The sequence below is a fragment of the Schistocerca nitens genome, chromosome 1 (assembly GCF_023898315.1).
Source record: "Schistocerca nitens isolate TAMUIC-IGC-003100 chromosome 1, iqSchNite1.1, whole genome shotgun sequence".
NCBI lineage: Eukaryota > Metazoa > Arthropoda > Insecta > Orthoptera > Acrididae > Schistocerca > Schistocerca nitens.
The window spans coordinates 244,915,198-244,937,807 of NC_064614.1; the positions used below are offsets into that span (position 1 = coordinate 244,915,198).

At 41.8% G+C, this 22,610-nt stretch overlaps 1 protein-coding gene across 1 annotated transcript in view; it reads left to right on the forward strand.

Annotated features, from left to right (window-relative positions):
- Positions 1-8,137, forward strand: part of LOC126246746 (mediator of RNA polymerase II transcription subunit 4) — a 69,905-nt gene extending 61,768 nt beyond the window's left edge. Inside the window, exon 5 of the mRNA XM_049948420.1 lies at positions 7,876-8,137. Within this exon, the coding sequence (XP_049804377.1) occupies positions 7,876-8,048 (173 nt within the window). The 3' untranslated portion in view covers positions 8,049-8,137. The remainder of the gene's footprint in view (positions 1-7,875) is intronic.
- The last annotated feature ends 14,473 nt before the right edge of the window (positions 8,138-22,610 follow it).

Sequence of the window (22,610 nt, forward strand, 5' to 3'; positions counted from 1 at the left end):
CCTGTTACAACACCAAACAAGCCACAGAAAGGGACAGTTGCAACATCCTGCACAGTGCAAGCAATGCTGCAGTCTACCTGCCCAACACACACACACACACACACACAAACTCTCTCTCTCTCTCTCTCTCTCTCTCTCTCTCTCTTTCTTTCTCTCTTTCCCAGTTCCCCCAAGAACTGCCCTTTTGCTCATTGCACACCCTAATCTCGACATTAGGTTTGCATTTGATCCGCTATGGCTTGTTGCCCTTTCCAGTCAGTTTTAGACAGTATAGCAATTATAGTAGTATATGAAGAACACGATCATGCCAGACCATAAGTAACAGTAGATATAGACCAAACTGCAGAAGAAATATTAATTTTGAACTGGAAGAATGAAGTAAATTGTGAAATATCAGAACTGAAAAGGTGTTTGGACCCTCTGAAACTCTATTGTTGTTAAAGTATATGAGATGCAACCTGCCACAACATCCAGCCAAAGGGTTATGAGTTGTGTACTCTACCATGGCTAAACAATAATGTGCCAAACAATAGATACAAGACCCATTTTGGTTCAGCCCTAGGCTTTCAGGGGCCGGTTGTACTGACCAATTTGATGGTTGTCTTCATGTTGTTGTTGTTGTTGTTGTCTTCAGTCCTGAGACTGGTTTGATGCAGCTCTCCATGCTACTCTATCCTGCGCAAGCTTCTTCATCGCCCAGTACTTACTGCAACCTACATCCTTATGAATCTGCTTAGTGTATTCCTCTCTTGGTCTCCCTCTACGATTTTTACCCTCCACGCTGCCCTCCAATGCTAAATTTGTGATCCCTTGATGCCTCAGAACATGTCCTACCAACCGGTCCCTTCTTCTTGTCAAGTTGTGCCACAAACTCCTCTTCTCCCCAATTCTATTCAACACCTCCTCATTAGTTATGTGATCTACCCATCTAATCTTCAGCATTCTTCTGTAGCATTACATTTCGAAAGCTTCTATTCTCTTTTTGTCCAAACTATTTATTGTCCATGTTTCACTTCCATACATGGCTACACTCAATACAAATACTTTCAGGAACGACTTCCTGACACTTAAATCTATACTCGATGTTAACAAATTTCTCTTCATCAGAAACGCTTTCCTTGCCATTGCCAGTCTACATTTGATATCCTCTCTACTTCGACCATCATCAGTTATTTTGCTCCCCAAATAGCAAAACTCCTTTACTACTTTAAGTGTCTCATTTCCTAATCTAATTCCCTCAGCATCACCTGACTTAATTCGACTACATTCCATTATCCTCGTTTTGCTTTTGTTGATGTTCATCATGTTTATCCTCCTTTCAAGACATTGTCCATTCCGTTCAACTGCTCTTCCAAGTCCTTTGCCGTCTCTGACAGAATTACAAAGTCATCGGCGAACCTCAAGGTTTTTATTTCTTCTCCATGGACTTTAATACCTACTCCGAATTTTTCTTTTGTTTCCTTTACTGCTTGCTCAATATACAGATTGAATAACATCGGGGACAGGCTACAACCCTGTCTCACTCTCTTCCCAACCACTGCTTCCCTTTCATGCCCCTCGACTCTTATAACTGCCATCTGGTTTCTGTACAAATTGTAAATAGCCTTTCGCTCCCTGTATTTTACCCGTGCCACCTTCAGAATTTGAAAGAGAGTATTCCAGTCAACATTGTCAAAAGCTTTCTCTAAGTCCACAAATGCTAGAAATGTAGGTTTGCCTTTCCTTAATCTATTTTCTAAGATAAGTCGTAGGGTCAGTATTGCCTCACGTGTTCCAACATTTCTGCGGAATCCAAACTGATCTTCGCCGAGGTCGGCTTCTACCAGTTTTTCCATTCGTCTGTACAGAATTCACGTTAGTATTTTGCAGCTGTGACTTATTAAACTGATAGTTCGGTAATTTTCACATCTGTCAACACCTGCTTTCTTTGGGATTCGAATTATTATATTCTTCTTGAAGTCTGAGGGTATTTCGCCTGTCTCATACATCTTGCTCACCAGATAGTAGAGTTTTGTCAGGATTGGCTCTCCCAAGGCCGTCAGTAGTTCCAATGGAATGTTGTCTACTCCCAAGGCCTTGTTTCGACTCAGGTCTTTCAGTGCTCTGTCAAACTCTTCACGCAGTATTGTACCTCCCATTTAATCTTCATCTACATCTTCTTCCATTTCCATAATATTGTCCTCAAGTACATCGCCCTTGTATAGACCCTCTATATACTCCTTCCACCTTTCTGCTTTCCCTTCTTTGCTTAGAACTGGGTTCCCATTTGAGCTCTTGATATTCATACAAGTGGCTCTCTTTTCTCCAAAGGTCTCTTTAATTTTCCTGTAGGCAGTATCTATCTTACCCCTAGTGAGATAAGCCTCTACATCCTTACATTTGTTCTCTAGCCATCCCTGCTTAGCCATTTTGTACTTCCTGTCGATCTCATTTTTGAGACGTTTGTATTCCCTTTTGCCTGCTTCGTTTACTGCATTTTTATATTTTCTCCTTTCATCAATTAAATTCAATATTTCTTCTGTTACCCAAGGATTTCTACTAGCCCTCGTCTTTTTACCTACTTGATCCTCTGCTGCCTTCACTACTTCATCCCTCAGAGCTACCCACTCTTCTTCTTCTTCTTCTTCTTCTTCTTCTTCTTCTGCTTTTACGGCCTCATTGGACCACTTCAGTCAATCATTTCTGGTCCTCTTCTTTGGTATTTTCCCCTTCCGAGTGGCCCAGTATCTCTTCATTCGTTCCGATGCTTTTCGTCGTTCCTTATCTGTAAATACCCTTTTCATTGTATGTTGTTTGTCAATTTTTGGTTTAAATCTTATTTCTGTGTCCCTCAACTTCTTTAAATTTGGCGTTTTGTTCTGCAAATCATCCAGAGTTATTTCCAGTTCTTCCATATCCTCTCTTATTTCCTTAAGCCATCCTCCTTGTTGTTTCAATTTCCAGAGTTTCTCAATAATTTTCCTTGATAATCTGGTTTCTGGTGTCCTCAGAATGTGACCACAAAAAGAGATCCTTTTCTTTCGTATAGTATCAGTGATGGGCTCCAGTTCTCTGTATACCACTTCATTTGGAACTATCCGCCATTGCCCAGCTTTTTGATATTTCTTATTTATGCATGTTCTAGCAATTCTTCTCTCCACTTTTAAAATTTTGTCAATTCTGTTTTTCTGGGTGACTTTAAAAAGAGTTTCACTTCCGTATGTAACCTCTGGTTGAACCACCGTCTTGTAATGTTTTAATTTTGTTTTAATTGATAGACATTTTTTATTGTACATAGACCATGTTAGTTTTTGAGCTTTTATCATTTTATTAGTTCTTGCTCGCCATGCAGGTTTCTCATCCAATTTATGTGTTATAATTTCACCCAGGTATTTAAATTGTTTCACTATTTTAATTTCCCTATTGTTCACTGTGATGTAATCTATTACAAGTGGATCCGTTACCATTATTTCAGTCTTTTCAAATGATATCTGGAGTCCTAATTTTTGTGCTATATTTTGTAAGCTTGTTATTTGTTTCGTGGCTTCCTGAATATTATTAGCTAGTAATGCAAGGTCATCAGCAAATCCCAAGCAATTTAGGTTTATTTTATCTTTCTTAGTTCCAATTTTAATATTCATAGGATTTTCCTTGTACCATTCTCTCATTACATATTCAAGAGCACAATTGAATAGCAATGGTGATAAACAATCTCCCTGTCTCAACCCTGTTTTAATCGTAAATGGTTCAGATATTTCTCCTCTAAATTTTACTTTGGATTTGGTGTTTGTTAAGGTTAACTGTATCATTTTTATTAATTTAGGATGAAGTCCAAAATTCCTTAATATTTTCATCATTGAAGATCTATGGATGCAATCATACGCCTTTTTGAAATCTAAAAAGGTTATGACTAGTTGTTTTTGCCTTCTTTTGTAGACATCCATAACTAACTTCAAGGTGATTATCTGTTCTGGGCAGCTTCTCCAGGATCTAAATCCTCCTTGATATTCTCCCAGTTCCAGTTCTAGTTGACCTTTACAGCGGTTGTATAGTATTCTTGACATGATCTTATACGCGCAGTCCAAAAGGGAAATTCCTCTATAGTTGTCTGGATTTGATTTTTCTCCTTTCTTATGTAATGGATGTATTATAGCAGTAGTCCAATTTTCTGGTAATTTCTCTTCATTCCAGATTTTTACTATGCATTGGTGTAATGCTATCTTTACTGGTTCTGCTGCATATTTCCAAAGTTCAGCAAACGTTTGATCTTCTCCACTTGCTTTGTAGTTTTTGAGTTCTTTCAAAGCTCTGTAGACCTCATTAATTGTAGGTGGATTTATATTTTCTGCTGGTGTTTTAATTGGGGTTTCTGTGTTTATCTGAAGAAGTTCTGGAGGCTCTTCACAATTTAGTAACTTGTTAAATGTTTCTGCTAGAATTTCTGTATTTTTACTATTGCTATGGGCTAGGTTATTATCTTTATCTTTTAACATTAATGTTGGAGGATCATATCTTTGTAATTGTCTGCCAAATATTTTGTAATAGTCTCTTGAGTTTGTTTTTTCACTATTTGTTTCTATCATTAGAAGTATATCTTTTTGGTACTGACGTTTAACTCTCCTTATTATTTTTTGTGTTGTCTTCCTTTGTTTTGTGAGTTCCAAATATGATTTTTCTGTTTTTTCATTTTGATGCCTTAACCAGGCTTGGTGTCGATCCAACACTGCTTCATCACATTCATCATTCCACCACTGGTGTTTTTTCCTTGGATTTATAGGGGCAACTTGTTCAGCTATTTGTTTCAATTTGGGAATTATTTCTTCCAGATCATCTGTTATTTTTATATCCCTGGTTTGTGCTTCATAATCCTCATTTTGTATCAGTTTATGAGGGTCATAGGTTCTCTTCTTCTTCTGGTGGGATTTTTTCTTTGCTAATGGGGTTAATTTAATTTTAATTTTTATCATGTAATGATCTGATCCGGTATCTGTCCCTCTCAGTACTTTCACATTGTAAATTTCCTTGTGGTAATTCTTATCCATGCAGACATGGTCCAGTTGCCATTCTCCTTTTTTCCAGTCTGGATGTTTCCAAGTTTTTAGTTTACTTGGTCTTCTCTTAAAATACGTCGACTTTGAGATCATGTCATGGTTTCTGCAAAATTCCACTAGTCTTATGCCATTTTTGTTTGTTCTTCTTTGTGCTGTCCATTTCCCTATTATGTCTCTATATCTCTTTTCCCTTCCTAACTGGGCATTGAAGTCTCCAATTAAAATTTTGATGTGATTTTTATTAATGTTATTCGTCGTTTGATCTAAGAGCTCCCAAAATTTTTCTACTTCTTCTCTGTGTTCTTTTTTATTATTTTTATCATTTGTCGGGGCATGGGCATTTATTATTGTGTACATTTTATTTGCAGCTTTTAGAGTTAATGTTGAGAGCCTGGGAGATTGTGCTTTAAATTCTATTATGGACTCTATTATTTTCAGACTCACCACGAATCCTGTTCCAAATTGTGGACACTGTTTCATGACTCTTTTCCCTGGTATTCCCTTATAAATCCTATATCCTTGTGATTCTATCGGCTCCTGATCAGTATTTCTCATTTCTTGAAGTCCGGTTATGAGAATCCCCTTGCGATCCATTTCATCCATCAGAATTTTGAGTTTGCCTGGTTGTATGAGGGAATTTATATTGTGTGTCGCAATGTAGTTTATTTGTCCTGTCTTGAGTTTTGGTCGTCTGTCCGTTTTGGGTATTTTCAGATGCTCCGACTCATCCAAGTTATCTTTCAGGTGACTGCCCACTGTATCCGAGTGCAGTCTTCCTTGGTTATTGCCAAGCGGAGGATTATTCCTTGGAAGATTTCCTTCCATGTTTGACTTTCAAAGGTAGTCAACCTTGTATGGAGCAAGCTCCGAGTTACAACTACGGTTGTTAGCCATAGAGGTTGTTTAGTGTTTGGTCCGCGAGAGCTATTTTATTTCGCTCAAGTCCGCCGGTAAACCGGTGAGGACCCCCCTATCCGCCACCTGGGACGCGCCACGTCGGAGTATCACCTCTCCGCCTGCTACGACACCGTAGTAGGTTCGTGGCCACTCTTCTTCTACTGTGTATCTTTCCCCCATTCCTGTCAATTGTTCCCTTATGCTCTCCCTGTAACTCAGTACAACCTCTGGTTTAGTCAGTTTATCCTGGTCCCATCTCCTTAAATTCCCACCTTTTTGCAGTTTCTTCAGTTTTAATCTATAGTTCATAACCAATAGATTGTGGTCAGAGTCCACATCTGCCCCTAGAAATGTCTTACAATTTGAAACCTGGTTCCTAAATCTCTGTCTTACCATTATATAATCTATCTGATACCTTCTAGTATCTCCAGGATTCTTCCATGTATACAACCGTCTTTTATGATTCTTGTACCAACTGTTAGTTATGATTAAGTTATGCTCTGTGCAAAATTCTACCAGACGGCTTCCTCTTTCATTTCCCTCCCCCAATCCATATTCACCCACTATGTTTCCTTCTCTCCCTTTTCCTACTCTCGAATTCCAGTCACCTATGACTATTAAATTTTCGTCTCCCTTCACTACCTGAATAATTTATTTTATCTCATCATACATTTCATCAATTTCTTCATCATCTGCAGAGCTAGTTGGCATATAAACTTGTACAACTGTAGTAGGTGTGGGCTTCGTGTCTATCTTGGCCACAATAATGCGTTCACTATGCTGTTGGTAGTAGCTTACCCGCACTCCTATTTTTTTATTCATTATTAAACCTACTCCTGCATTACCACTATTTGATTTTGTATTTATAACCCTGTATTCACCTGACCAAAAGTCTTGTTCCTCCTGCCACCGAACTTCACTAATTCCCACTATATCTAACTTCAATCTATCCATTTCCCTTTTTAGATTTTCTAACCTACCTGCCCGATTAAGGGATCTGACATTCTACGGTCCGATCTGTAGAACGCCAGTTTTCTTTCTCCTGTTAACAACGTCCTCTTGAGTAGTCCCCGCCCGGAGATCCGAATGGGGGACTATTTTACCTCCAGAATATTTTACCCAAGAGGATGCCATCATTATTTAACCATACAGTAAAGCTGCATGCCCTCAGGAAAAATTACGGCTGTAGTTTCCCCTTGCTTTCAGCCGTTCACAGTACCAGCACAGCAAGGCCGTTTTGGTTAGTGTTGCAAGGCCAGATCAGTCAATCATCCAGATTGTTGCCCCTGCAACTACTGAAAAGGTTGCTGCCCCTCTTCAGGAACCACACGTTTGTCTGGCCTCTCAACAGATACCCCTCCATTGTGGTTGCACCTGTATCGCTGAGGCGCACAAGCCTCCCCACCAACGGCAAGGTCCATGGTTCATTCTTATCCAAATTCATATTAATAATATAAAATTATAAGCGTTGGATATACTAATGAAATATGTTTACCTTTAAGGTATAACAGTAACCTACCTTCTAAAAATATTGGCTAGATAACTATCAAACTTGTAATACATAACAAGCCTTGCATCCATATCGAATTTATATCTTGAGGCACGACATGTTCTCTAACTCATCTTATCACTAATATCAAAAATGGCACACTTGCAATTAGGTGTTAAATGCAGCTGTATTCTAGAGGTTACCACAGGTTGTAAAGGGATGGAGGATGCCATCAGACAAATTGAAACACTAATGGCCTTAATAATGCATAAAAATATCATATCTAGCCAAACATTTCTCAAATGAATGGCAGTAGTGGCAATGAAATCATAACATTTCGTTAGGGTTAGTGGTATAATAATGAAATGAAATGATCTGTCTTGCTAAGATCTGTCAATAAAAAACATAAAATTTTTATTCCGCTCTGATATAAAATACAGTATATATTTTCTGTTCCAGAACCTCCAGCATCACAGCAAAGCCAGTTTGCGTGGCATCCATCTGGAGAAATTCATATGTCTGTTGGTCAGGGAAGTGTAGCAATGGACACACGAAATCATAATAAAGAGACTGAAGACGTGGAAGTGATGTCTACTGATTCGAGCAGCAGCTCATCAAGTGATTCTCAGTGATTGTTGTAATTTTTCATGCAATTGTCACAATTGTTTTCATAATGAGTATCATAGTATGCTTATTAATAAATCACTACTTATTTATATAATTTTGGTGCTTCAATTCCCAAAACTTGGAATTTTTATTTCAGTTTTGTTTCCATTGTTGGTGGTACAGGGAACAGAGGCATTTGTGAGTTAACTGCGTACGTTGCAATGACAGGAAAAACACATCCGAAAAGAGGGCAAGCTCCAGTCGGGCTTTGCCCAAAAATAATGTGTCATCACATGCATTTTCTGTATGTTTTGGCTGTGAATAGCTGGAAGCAGCCCAAACAGATATTGCCCATCATGTCTTTCATGTGACACCCAGTGTCAATGGAAAGTGCCTGTTTGTTTCCCGTTAAAATCAAAATTATTTTCAAAGCAGAATTTTATGTACTCATTCAGTAGAATGGTCTCAGATTAGTTTATTGTGGTATTTGTTTAACTGATATGTACGAGGCTCATTTTTAAACTAAGAACCAATAGTGCATCATGTCCGTGCATCCTGTCCCATGAAGTCTGTTCACGGTGCCACTCCTGGCCAGTTTCTCAGTACGCCACCATTACATTTCACGTCTCTGCCAGTGTTGGTTGTATGGTTATACTGCTTCATTTGTCACCATGTCAATCAGTAATCCTGCTGATTGTGAAGTGCTCTCGGTTATTCGGTTCTTAAATGCAAAACAAGTTTGTCCTGCTGAAATTCACCGGCAGCTTGTTGAAGTTTATGGTGCAGGTGTAATGAATGATGGCAATGTGTGTAAATGGATTTGGCTGTTTAATGAAAGAAGGACAAATAAATGTCCATGATGAAGAATGATCTGGACAGCCTATTGTCATTAGTGAAGATGTGACACAAAAAGCTGATGAGGCAGTTTGCCAAAACAGGCACTTCACTGTTGATGAGGTGCATCAGAAATTTTCGCAAGTTTCAAGTTCAGTAGTTTTTCACACTGTTATCACAAACTTCACTCCAAAAAGTGTGTGTGTGATGGGTGCTGAAAATGTTGACAGAAGAACACAAAACAAATTGAATGGCATGCTCTTTGTCCATTTTGGACTGTTATCACAAGGATGGGTACAAGTTCTTGAGCCGCATTTTGACCGCTGATGAAATGTGGATTGCACACTGTACTCCAGAGGAATGATAACAAATGCTGAGAGGTACTGTGAAACATTGTTAAAGCTTAAGCATGCTATGCAAAATCACCAGAGGGGACTGCTCTGTAGTGGCACTCTTATGCTTCACGAAAATTGTCAGTCTTACATTGCAGCAAGAACAAGTATGCAACTGGACAAGTTTCATTGGGATTATCCACCATACAGCTGTGACTTAGCACCATCAGACTTTCATCTGTTTCCAAAACTGAAGAAATTTCGTGGTGGAAAGCGCTTGGGAAATGATGAGTTGTTGAAAGCGACTGTCACTAACTGGTTTAACTGTCAGGTGGCAGACTTCTGGTGTGCAAAAGCTGGAGCCACATCTTGACAAATGTGTAAATGTTCATGGTGACTATGTTGAAAAGTGAAAAAAATATGCATATTGTTGTTTGTGATACAATTTATGTTCGTAAATAAAGCTTCTCTTACTCCATTACGAATTGGTTCTTACTTTTGAAATGGCGCTACCAGAAATAGGTATGGTAAAGCTTGAAGAATAAGCAGTACTCCAGCAGCGACAGCACCATCTTAGTCCACACTGGCTGCTACGCCGTACAGCAGTGCTGCAGTCATTCTGGGATACTGGTTATTCTTCATATTTTATGATCCCTGTTAATACATATCAATAAAACAAACCTCACACTAGATTGGTCTGAAACCACTCTATCAAATGAGCACATAAAATTATGCTTTAAAACTAATTTTATTTGTATCTGGAAACAGACCAATGCTTTCCATCAACACTGGGCATCACACAGGCAGCATCACTGGGCAGCATTTGTTTGGACTTACTCCAGATACACATTGACAAACAAAATTGCAAATATCTGCCAAAAGTACTAGATGTTTTGTTAGTAATAATGGTTGATAATTCCTGTGGATGATTTGACATGGGCAGTGTTAATTGTAAACACAATTTTGGGTTGTCTTGGTAGCGATTTTTTAACATGCTGATTTTCAGTAAAAAAAAAAAGAGCATAATCACGAAAATATACGAATTCAGAGGGAAGGTGGGTTTTCGTCAGTTCTGAATTATTCTTTCAACAGCAGTTTTTTAAACAGGACATGCTGCCAGACAGCAAACCGCATGCGCAGAGCTGAAATCTTGTATATGCAGTGCCTTCCCACGATTCTTGCTACTAAGAGTATTGCTGTTTGATGTACAAGCAGTGAACGCTAGCCAGCCAGACTCTACCCCGAAAATTTTTCAGATGCTACCAGATTCGCACATGCGCACAGCTGACTGAGTTAGAGTGAGGGTTACACTTCACATGACGTGTGGCACATTTTTCAATTGTTTCACAGCTATTGTAGTTCCCGCATTTCGCTATTTCATGTGTACACTTCATTGTCAGTACTAAGGCAAGCATATTGGATGTTCATCCACCGCTACGCGTGGAAATCTATCCAGAAATTGGATGATAAACGTTCAAGCGGAGCAGAGACCAAACACGGTTTCTACATTATCGTAGCTGCGCATGCACACTAATGCCAGTTTTTTAAAGCCTGAAGGCAGCTGCTTAAACAAACCTATTGTTACAACTCTTTCGAGACTAGTGCCACCTACATCGTTCCGACATGGAAGGACCCAACAGAAACCATCAGTAACAGAGACGGATTATGTGAACTGCCCCCACAGTTGGACAAGTTCACAGCATTTTCAGGGTGCAGTGTTTTTCAATCATCCCTAAACAAAGTATAACTCAATACTAGAGTACATATGAGTTAATTTATTCACCAAATTACTAACAAATGAAATGTGGGGACGTAGAACCATTGGCTCTACCCCATAATAATATTGCTGCCCTACTACAGTAAGCACAACTGTATCTTTGTCAGATCAGTTCTCTGTAGTACACGCTCTAAGCTACACACGTTGTGTATACGCTACGAGAATAAAATTATTCATAGTAAGTGATAGGAGTGCAAGTGATTATTTATCACCGTAATTACTAAGCCTGCTCCCCAGTATCTACAGTGGAGATCCTGTTGTGTCCTTTTCAACTGCACCGCAAAATACCGAGTTATACTTGCACCAAAACACTGCCGATCACCTGGGATACAAACTTAACGCCACGAAGAATACGCCCAATGATGGTGCTTCATCACCTAGCATCACTACAGACGATTTACTTGTGCAACCATTTGGTGTGCTCGCCGATTCCCAAACGATATAACCAGTGCAACTGTGGTTCTCAAACAGTTGACAATGTTCCCATTGTTTCAACAACCACTGAACCAGGGCATCGTTACCTGTTGCCAAATGGACAAATGCACTAAATTACAAGTCAATTCGGATGTTATCAGTGGAAGCAGTGACATGGAACCTGCCACCCCCGTAATTAACAGTGCTACATCAATGGTGACCATCATGGTGAACATTGGCTGGCTGCCGCCGTCCCCATCTCCCACCTAACCAGTGCTACTAATATACCAATTGGTGACAGTGTTAATGAACTACACCACACTCATTTTCATTCTAATGACTCAGCGAGTATCTACATTCTGTGGGCAGCGTACCAAGTGGTACACCCTCCAGAGTACCGCAATTGTTGATAAACAATCTCCACCATATACAACTGCCTTCCACTGCAGAGAACTGGTATTTATGAGTTACTATGGACAAATCTGTCCTACAAGTGACCTCCCTGTGCCAGACCATGTTTTTCCACGGCCTACGCCTGAACTTTACATTCCACACGATACTGTACGTCACCCAGGTGATGTCACACTTGTTACGGCCGTACTGCGATCCGCATCACGTCATCATGACCACACACCAACAACAGCTGCACTGTGCTCCGGGCCATGCCTGCCACGTGATATCGCTCACCAACCAGGCACAGTGTGTCTACCTGCAACTGCGCAGAGTTTTCACACCTTGCGACCACAGCATATCAATATGGTGAGCCTGACTGCAACTACGACTGTGGAAACACAAGTGAGTACCTACAATAGCCGCTGCATTGGGTGACCTACCCAGTGCGCCACCCACCACAATTGCCACCAACCGGGACCAACCACCGCACTGCATTCCTTGGTACCCCACTACTACACCGAATCACCGGCCACGACACCCGCATCACATCCCATGATAATCAGTCATGACACCTGCATTACTGAGACACCTACTGCGTCACCAGCTGCCGCCTCTATCAGCGCCACCAGATGGTGTTCATGAATCCGCACCATGTTCTTCGCACGATTACAACAACCTCGTATTGGTCCCTGCTCCCCGCCATCAGGCAGGTTACCACCAGCTGCACAGCAAGTTACATCTGCAGCTGCTACAAGTTGATTCTCCGCAATTATGGTTCGCATTCTGATAGTGCATGATGTAGTCGGCCGGGATCACAGACAACCACAACAAGTTTTTCGAGCTTTTGAACCGCTTCCTCACCAACACTGATCTTATCAGTGACTTTCTATTGCACGCACCAACCACTGACAGCTACAAGACAGTGAAGAAGCTCATACTACAGCACCTTTCACGTTCACCTGAACTCCACCTAGCCATTGCTGAGACACTGCTGGGCCACAATAGCCCGTCAGCGCTCAGGTGCAGATTACACTTCTGTGTTGACACAAGACCTCTTACTGGAGCATGCTCTCTGGTCACTACAGCTTCTCAAGCTGTCTTATAATGTACAGACGTCCATGCTAATGCACAAGGACAAACCACTGGAAACCCGGATACACCTTGCTGACTGCATTCTTGCCCTCACACAATATCACGCCTTGATAAACACTCATATCAGATCCAGCTCCGACTTCAACACTGGTTGCATCTACAGCCAGCCTGCACACCGGCAGTACCCATGGAGACCACCACGGAGCACTCACTGCGCAGTGCCAGGTCAACTGACAGTTGCCGAGGTGCTCTGGCCTCAGCCGAGCCCCTCCATGCTGTGCCCACAGCAGGCTCGCAAGACTCCGTTGCAGCAAGGTACCAGCAATCAGATACCACAATGGACCCAGGCGCCATATTTGTAGTGGAAAGTAAACAACCGCCTACCGCATTCACGCCTGACCATCCGCCCTCACCCACAGGGTTGGCACAAGTTCTGGAAATCAGGGAAATTCAAACATGTCAGGAAAGTATCAGGGAAACTTGAAAAAAACACTGGAAAATCTCGTTTTTTTCTCAGCACGTGAAGTGGTTTGTGTACTGAGATGTCATGCTTCATTGTTGGCCAGGCACACCTGAGTACATGTGCCGCTTCCCTACTCCCTCATTCTTACCGCTTCTCCCCTTCCTACCACTCCCCTCCGCTTGTAATCAGTGCTGCCACCACTACCTGCTGCTAGAGAGCCTGTATAGGGAGAGAGTGGCCAATCGGACGATACGGCGGCCATTTTTCTGCCAAACTGCGGGCGGGACTTTTGAATGGCCAGTAGTGAAGTACACACTCACTGAATCAAAAGCACAAGACAATATGGCGAAATCATTCATTAAATGCCTTTGTTTATAAGAATAATGTGTTATAATAATTTTCACACAGCCAATTTACAGGTCTGTTTTCATATTTAACTATGTACATTGCAAGTTGTTTTATATGTAGTTAAAAGTAAAAACGACTTACTTCACATAGATAAGAGTACTTGGTTGGTTTCCACGAGGCTCCTGTTTGATTTATGTCAGCCCTGTTGACTGCGACTGCCCACTGCTTTCGTGTTTCTTCATTGCGTGGAAATGCTAACATGTGAAATCCACCTTCGCCTCTATTGGAACAATCAAATGCAGCACAACCTGGCATCGTTTACGAACGTCTGCAGAATGAATTACAGATGTCAAAAACAATACTGTACAATTACTAATGTGTTTACTTCAAACATGTAGGCCTACCGACTTCATGACAAAATGCTTCATTATTTCAACTCGTATTTAAGGTCGCAAACACTAATTACGTACTAAAAACGAGATACAACTAAATCAGACATGCATGCACAACGCATAACAAGTCTCTCAATAATTCAAATACCTTTTAATCGTTTCCAAAAGTCCTCTGAACTTCAATTCAACTCAAAAGCACAGCGAACATAGGAAGCGCGTGAGAGGTTTGGCACCATTTTTCTGCCAGAGCTAATCAACCAATCACGGGCAACTTCACCTATGGCCACTCTCTCTGTATACAGGCGCTCTACCTGCTGCTAACCTAGCAGTTGCCGATGAGAGGCAGGAAGGTGTGAGGAGTTGTTTCTTTGGATCTGATTCTCAGAGCAGTGGCCAAAGACAACGATTATGTGTACATGAGTTGTGTCTGAGTGATGTGTGAATGTGTATGTGCTCTTATTTTTTGACAAAGGCTATGACTGAAAATTTAGTTGTGAAAGCGAGTCTTTTTCTGTGTGCCTATCTGTGGCTCAGCGATCATCTTTACGGTGAGTTACTACCTATCCTCATTAGTATTGATTCTTTGAGTATTTGCACAAATTATCTGTTGCATGGATTGATCAGTGTGTTCTCATTTCATCAATATGGTGTCCGTGATGTGAATAGCTGGCCACATGAATGGACTTCCACAACATACCAACCTCACTGGTCATTGCTGTGGGTATTTCTAGTGGATCTGAAGCCCATAGTTTCCCACTAATGTGCAGGCCCTGCCCATCGGATCTAGTCTCACTGATCTGTGTGCAGGCCGGGTCTGTTTTTGTGTGACATAATGTGGCAGATTTTTGTGGTTCATCCAGGGACCCCGGACTGCAGTGCTCCTGGGCTGGCCAGAGGCCAAGTGCAATGGATTTCAGGAATTCCGTCTGTCTCATCGCAAGTACATTATACAGTGCAGCATTTATAGATATTTTATTTATTCTAGTACAGTTTGGCACTTCAAAAGTAGTTTATATATTAGAAAGTATGGACGATAAGAAGAAGAAAATTGTGGCAGTTAGTATGCTATGTACTCATATATTTCTCGAAAGAAAAATCACACGATGCCTGTAAAATAGTCGAGACAACACAGTGAGTAATAATTGACAATCACGAACTAACATTTTATTGGCGGTCACCTATAGTGTTGCTTTACAGAACTCTTCCCCACCTTTTACACTTCTTTGAAGAGGCCTACTTTTATATGAGGTTGTTTTAGGAATAGGTGAAATTGTTTTAAATCTGTTATGCGACTCCAAGAAAATGCATATTTTTGTCACCAAATGTGTTTCATTTTATTGAAATAAAATAACAACAGTGGTCTTAATGAAACACATATACAATTTGCCTTGCTTTCTCCATCTAAAAACAGTTCATTACAAAAGATGTTGATGTTAATACGTAGGATTTTTGCTCACACAGGGGAGAAATACAGAAGTCCTTTCATATTTTGTCTACTTCTGTCTTTACTTACCCATTGAGATCTCAAAATTTTTCAGGAAAAAACGCTAAAACTTGGCTGGAAAGCAGGGAATTTCAGTTGGGGAAATTTGTGGCAACCCTGACCTAACCATCACAACTTACCTAGCCAGGACGTTGTGCCCAATCGGCTGCACTGCCCCTGTGGGTTCCATGCACACTTCGGTGCCGATGTGTGCTGCCGTCCACCCTGCAGCTACCCAAACTAGTACAGCCACCTGACACAGGCGCATCAGGTCGCTCCCCTGCTTCAAGCCATTTCGCTACAAAACATGGCAATACTCATCATATCCCACATCTTCATTCTAAATGCACTTTGTCTACGACAAGCATCTTAGAGCGTACTTCCGAGTTGGCACCAATGTTAGCATGCTGGCACCTGGAAAACGTACACCATTCAATATACAACTACGCACTGTGAAGAATTCAGTGACTCACGTCATAGCACGGCCTCTCTTGCAGTCCAACTGGACAACCATACCGCTCACCCACATAAATTTTTTTGGTTGGCACCGTAGAGCCAGTGTTATTTGCAGATTTTTTTAGGCATTACAATCAGATTTTTTGAGGCATTGTAATCTTCTGCCAGACCTGTGTAGGGCTTTACTACTACATTGCGATGGCTGCACACTGAACAGTGGAGTAAAGAGTGACCACCTACCGACAGACGAGACCCCGCCACCTGCTCTTCCTAGTTCTGAAACAGTACTGGACTTCATGCTAAAGTGCCAGGCATTGTTTGAGGAGCTTAATACTGTGACTACTGCATACACCAACCTTCGCCCCACCAATGCCAGCTCACGAGCAGCTAATGAACACAACCACAACTGCTGCTCTGGGCTCACAGTACAATTGCACGTCAAATGGCAACAGCTGTCATCACACCAGCAACAATGAGAGCCACCGATCCGAGATGCCACCACACCTTCAGTCAGTCAGTCCAGTGCCTCTTACTTCTGGTGACGATGCTCCCACAAATGGGCCACGCAAAAACAGTGATATTGCTCTCGTGAGCAGGTTGAGTGTAAACAGTGATATCCTCTCCATGAGTGGATCGTGTTCCTCACTTGCTACTCTGCATCAGCCCTATATAAAGATTAACATCGTACATGATGGTACTGTATGCAGAATTAATACTACCACCGGTTGGACACCACCTCTCCTCTCACAAACTAAAGGCAACAAAGACCGTGGTAGAGGAAATGTTACACGAGGGCACCATCAGACAGCGTTTGGGACTCACTGATTACTGTTGTTGTTGTGGTCTTCAGTCCTGAGACTGGTTTGATGCAGCTCTCCATGCTACTCTATCCTGTGCAAGCTTCTTCATCTCCCAGTACCTACTGCAACCTACATCCTTCTGAATCTGCTTAGTGTATTCATCTCTTGGTCTCCCCCTACGATTTTTACCCTCCAAGCTGCCCTCCAATACTAAATTGGTGATCCCTTGATGCCTCAGAACATGTCCTACCAACCAATCCCTTCTTCTGGTCAAGTTGTGCCACAAACTCCTCTTCTCCCCAATCCTATTCAGTACCTCCTCATTAGTTATGTGATCTACCCATCTAATCTTCAGCATTCTTCTGTAGCACCACATTTCGAAAGCTTCTATTCTCTTCTTGTCCAAACTATTTACCGTCCATGTTTCACTTCCATACATGCCTACACTCCATACAAATACTTTCAGAAATGACTTCCTGACACTTAAATCTATACTCGATGTTAACAAATTTCTCTTCATCAGAAACGCTTTCCTTGCCATTGCCAGTCTACATTTTATATCCTCTCTACTTCGACCATCATCAGTTTTTTTGCTCCCCAAATAGCAAAACTCCTTTACTACTTTAAGTGTCTCATTTCCTAATCTAATACCCTCAACATCACCCGACTTGATTCGACTACATTCCATTATCCTCATTTTGCTTTTGTTGATGTTCGTCTTATATCCTCGTTTCAAGACACTGTCCATTCCGTTCAACTGCTCTTCCAAGTCCTTTGCCGTCTCTGACAGAATTACAATGTCATCGGCAAACCTCAAAGTTTTTATTTCTTCTCCATGGATTTTAATACCTACACCGAACTTTTCTTTTGTTTCCTTTACTGCTTGCTCAATATACAGATTGAATAAAAATCGGGGAGAGGCTAAAACCCTGTCTTACTCCCTTCCCAACCACTGCTTCCCTTTCATGTCCCTCGACTCTTATAACTGCCATCTGGTTTCTGTACAAATTGTAAATAGCCTTTCGCTCCCTGTATTTTACCCCTGCCACCTTTAGAATTTGAAAGAGAGTATTCCAGTCAACATTGTCAAAACCTTTCTCTAAGTCTACAAATGCTAGAAACGTAGGTTTGCCTTTCCTTAATCTTCCTTCTAACAAGGGAACCTCCCCATCGCACCCCCCTCAGATTTAGTTATAAGTTGGCACAGTGGAAAGGCCTCGAAAAACTGAACACAGATCAATCGAGAAAACAGGAAGAAGTTTTGTCAAACTATGAAAAAAATAAGCAAAATATACAAACTGAGTAGTCGATGTGGAACATAAGCCACATCAAGGACAATGTGGTTTGAGGAGTGCCGTGGTCTCGTGGTTAGTGTAAGCAACTGCGGGACGAGAGGACCTTGGTTCAAGTCTTCCCTCGAGTAATAATTTTAACTTTTTTATTTTCTAGCAATTGACGTGTGTCAATTATCAAAGTTCAGGCACTCACACAATCAACTTCGCTCTCGAAAATTCCAGGACATGTTCAGATTTGCTTGGACATATGCAGGAATTGACGGTCTACACATGGAAAAAATTGGAAAATGTTAGAAACATATGTTTTGACAGAGCACAGGTAAATCTGTATGACTGTGAATCTGTTGCATTCATTTGTTGCAGTTTATGTGACAAACTCTTATGTTTTCACACTTTTTTGGGAGTTATTATCACATCCACAAGAAAACCTAAATCGGGCAAGGTAGAAGAATCTTTTTACCCATTCGCCAAGTGTACAAGTTCGCTGGGTCGACAACATATTCCTGTCATGTGACGCACATGCCGTCACCAGTGTCGTATAGAATATATCAGACGTGTTTTCCTGTGGAGGAATCGGTTGACCTATGACCTTGCGATCAAATGTTTTCGGTCCCCATTGGAGAGGAACGTACTTTCGTCTACTAATCGCACGGTTTTGCGGTGCGGTCGCAAAACACAGACACTAAACTTATTACAGTGAACACAGACGTCAATGAAAGAACTTACAGATCATAACTTTGCGAAAATAAATAATGTAAAATTTTCACCCGTGGGAAGACTTGAACCAAGGACCTCTCGTTCCGCAGTTGTACACGCTAACCACGGGACCACGGCACTCCTGAATTGACAACATGCTTGATGTTGCTTATCTTGCACATGGACTACTCAGTTTGTATATTTTACTTATTTTTTCCATAGTTCCACACAACTTCTTCCTGTTTTCTCGATTGATCTGTGTTCAGTTTTTCAAGGCCTGTCCACTGTGCCAACTTATAACTAAATCTGAGGGGGGTGCGATGGGGAGGTTCCCTTGTAAAATAAGTCGTAAGGTCAGTATTGCCTCACGTGTTCCAGTATTTCTACGGAATCCAAACTGATCTTCCCCGAGGTCGGCTTCTACTAGTTTTTCCATTCGTCTGTAAAGAATTCGTGTTAGTATTTTGCAGCTGTGGCTTATTAAACTGATTGTTCGGTAATTCTCACATCTGTCAACACCTGCTTTCTTTGGGATTGGAATTATTACATTCTTCTTGAAGTCTGAGGGTATTTCGCCTGTTTCATACATCTTGCTCACCAGATGGTAGAGTTTTGTCAGGACTGGCTCTCCCAAGGCCGTCAGTAGTTCCAATGGAATGTTGTCTACTCCGGGAGCCTTGTTTCGACTCAGGTCTTTCAGTGCTCTGTCAAACTCTTCACGCAGTATCGTATCTCCCATTTCATCTTCATCTACATCCTCTTCCATTTCCATAATATTGTCCTCAAGGACATCGCCCTTGTATAGACCCTCTATATACTCCTTCCACCTTTCTGCTTTCCCTTCTTTGCTTAGAACTGGGTTTCCATCTGAGCTCTTGATATTCATACAAGTGGTTCTCTTATCTCCAAAGGTCTCTTTAATTTTCCTGTAGGCAGTATCTATCTTACCCCTAGTGAGATAAGCTCCTACATCCTTACATTTGTCCTCTAGCCATCCCTGCTTAGCCATTTTGCACTTCCTGTCGATCTCATTTTTGAGACGTTTGTATTCCTTTTTGCCTGCTTCATTTACTGCATTTTTATATTTTCTCCTTTCATCAATTAAAATCAATATTTCCTCAGTTACCCAAGGATTTCTACTAGCCCTCGTCTTTTTACCTACTTGATCCTCTGCTGCCTTCACTACTTCATCCCTCAAAGCTATCCATTCTTCTTCTACTGTATTTCTTTCCCCCATTCCTGTCAATTATTCCCTTATGCTCTCCCTGAAACTCTGTACAACCTCTGCTTCTTTCAGTTCATCCAGGTCCCATCTCCTTAAATTCCCACCTTTTTGCAGTTTCTTCAGTTTTAATCTACAGGTCATAACCAATAGATTGTGGTCAGAGTCCACATCTGCCCCTGGAAATGTCTTACAGTTTAAAACCTGGTTCCTAAATCTCTGTCTTACCATTATATAATCTATCTGATACCTTTTAGTATCTCCAGGGTTCTTCCATGTATATAACCTTCTATCATGATTCTTAAACCAAGTGTTAGCTATGATTAAGTTGTGCTCTGTGCAAAATTCTACCAGGCGGCTTCCTCTTTCATTTCTTAGCCCCAATCCATATTCACCTAATACGTTTCCTTCTCTCCCTTTTCCTACACTCGAATTCCAGTCACCCATGACTCTTAAATTTTCGTCTCCCTTCACTATCTGAATAATTTCTTTTATTTCATCATACATTTCTTCAATTTCTTCGTCATCTGCAGAGCTAGTTGGCATATAAACTTGTACTACTGTAGTAGGTGTGGGCTTCGTATCTATCTTGGCCACAATAATGCGTTCACTAAGCTGTTTGTAGTAGCTTACCCGCGTTCCTATTTTCCTATTCATTATTAAACCTACTCCTGCATTACCCCTATTTGACTTTGTGTTTATAACCCTGTAGTCACCTGACCAGAAGTCTTGTTCCTCCTGCCACCGAACTTCACTAATTCCCACTATATCTAACTTTAACCTATCCATTTCCCTTTTCAAATTTTCTAACCTACCTGCCCGATTAAGGGACCTGACATTCCACACTCTGATCCATAGAACGCCCATTTTCTTTCTCCTGATAACGACACCCTCTTGAGTAGTCCCCGCCCGGAGATCCGAATGGGGGACTATTTTACCTCCGGAATATTTTACCCAAGAGGACGCCATCATCATTTAATCATACAGTAAAGCTACATGCCCTCGGGAAAAATTACGGCCGTAGTTTCCCCTTGCTTTCAGCCGTTTGCAGTACCAGCACAGCAAGGCCGTTTTGGTTATTGTTACAAGGCCAGATCAGTCAATCATCCAGACTGTTGCCTTTGCAACTACTGAAAAGGCTGCTGCCCCTCTTCAGGAACCACATGTTTGTCTGGCCTCTCAACAGATACCCCTCCGTTGTGGTTGTACCTACGGTACGGCTATCTGTATCGCTGAGGCACGCAAGCCTCCCCACCAACGGCAAGGTCCATGGTTCATGGGGCAGCACTGATTACTATGGGAATGAAAAAGATAAAACATGGCGCCTGTGCGGGGATAATAGACATTTGAACATGCACGCCATCGTTGATAGTTACCCTGTGCCCTGTATACAGGGCTTCCCCCAGGATCTGGTTGGTCAACCACCTTTAGCATGATCGACTGCAAAACAGCTTTTTTGCAGATTCCAATGGCCGTGGCGGACATCCCAAAGACGGCATTAATTACACCGTTTGGCCTATTGAATTCCTCTTTATGCCCTTAGGTCTAACGAACGCAGCCCAGATTTGGCAATGATTCACTGGCGGCTTGTTTTTTACCGTGCCCTTTTGCTATTGTTACTTGGATAATGTAATTATCTTCTTACCAACACCTCAAGATATGAGAAACACCTCCAAACCATGTTCAACAGTCTAGCAGAGTGTGGTGGTGTGGTCAATGAGGACAAGTGCACCTCCGGCATCTGCCCCACCCCGGAAAAGATAGACAAATCCCGTAACCTACCACCCCTGATGGACTATAAAGAGTTTTGCCGTCTTTTGCGGGTAATTAATTTTTACCAACAACACCTCCCCCATGTGGCAGAAACACTTCTGCCGCTCAGAGTCGCTCCGTGGCAAGAACACATCAGGGAAGCGTATGCTCACTTGGACTCCTGATATACAAGCAGCTTTTGAGAACGTCAAAACCGAGCTCACTCAGACCACCATCCTGGCACTCCCATCACTGGACGCCCATATGGTTGTAATGGCCGACAACAGGTGATCATGGCAGTGTTACAGCAGGAAGTCCCCAGTGTAACCAAACCCCTACAGTTTTTCTCACGGGAACTTACCGACTCCCAGAAAATGTGGTCACACTTCAGCCATGAGCTTTTGGCGATAAACAAGTCGGTTTGGTACTTCCAAGATGACATCAAAGGCCAGCTGCTTACTTTCTACACAGACTACCATCCTCTGGCTGATGCTATTAAAAAGCCGCCAGCCAGTACCTCCCCTCAATGATTCTGTCACTTGGACATGATTTCACAGTATACGACGGATGTCCGCTGTGTATGGGGAGAAGAAAACATGGTGGCTGACTACCTCTCACGACTCACCACCACATCGGCACGTCTTGACTTCGACCAACTAGTGGAGACACAATCAACTGACACCAACTTTCAAAACCTGCTATCTGGACACACAATGGGCCTCTAGCTCAGGCAGTGCACTATCGCAAACACAGCCAAACAAGCTTAGTGCAACGTATCCCATGGTAGACGACGACCAGTTGTCCCACAGAACTTCAGGAAGACAATTTTCGATGTCCCC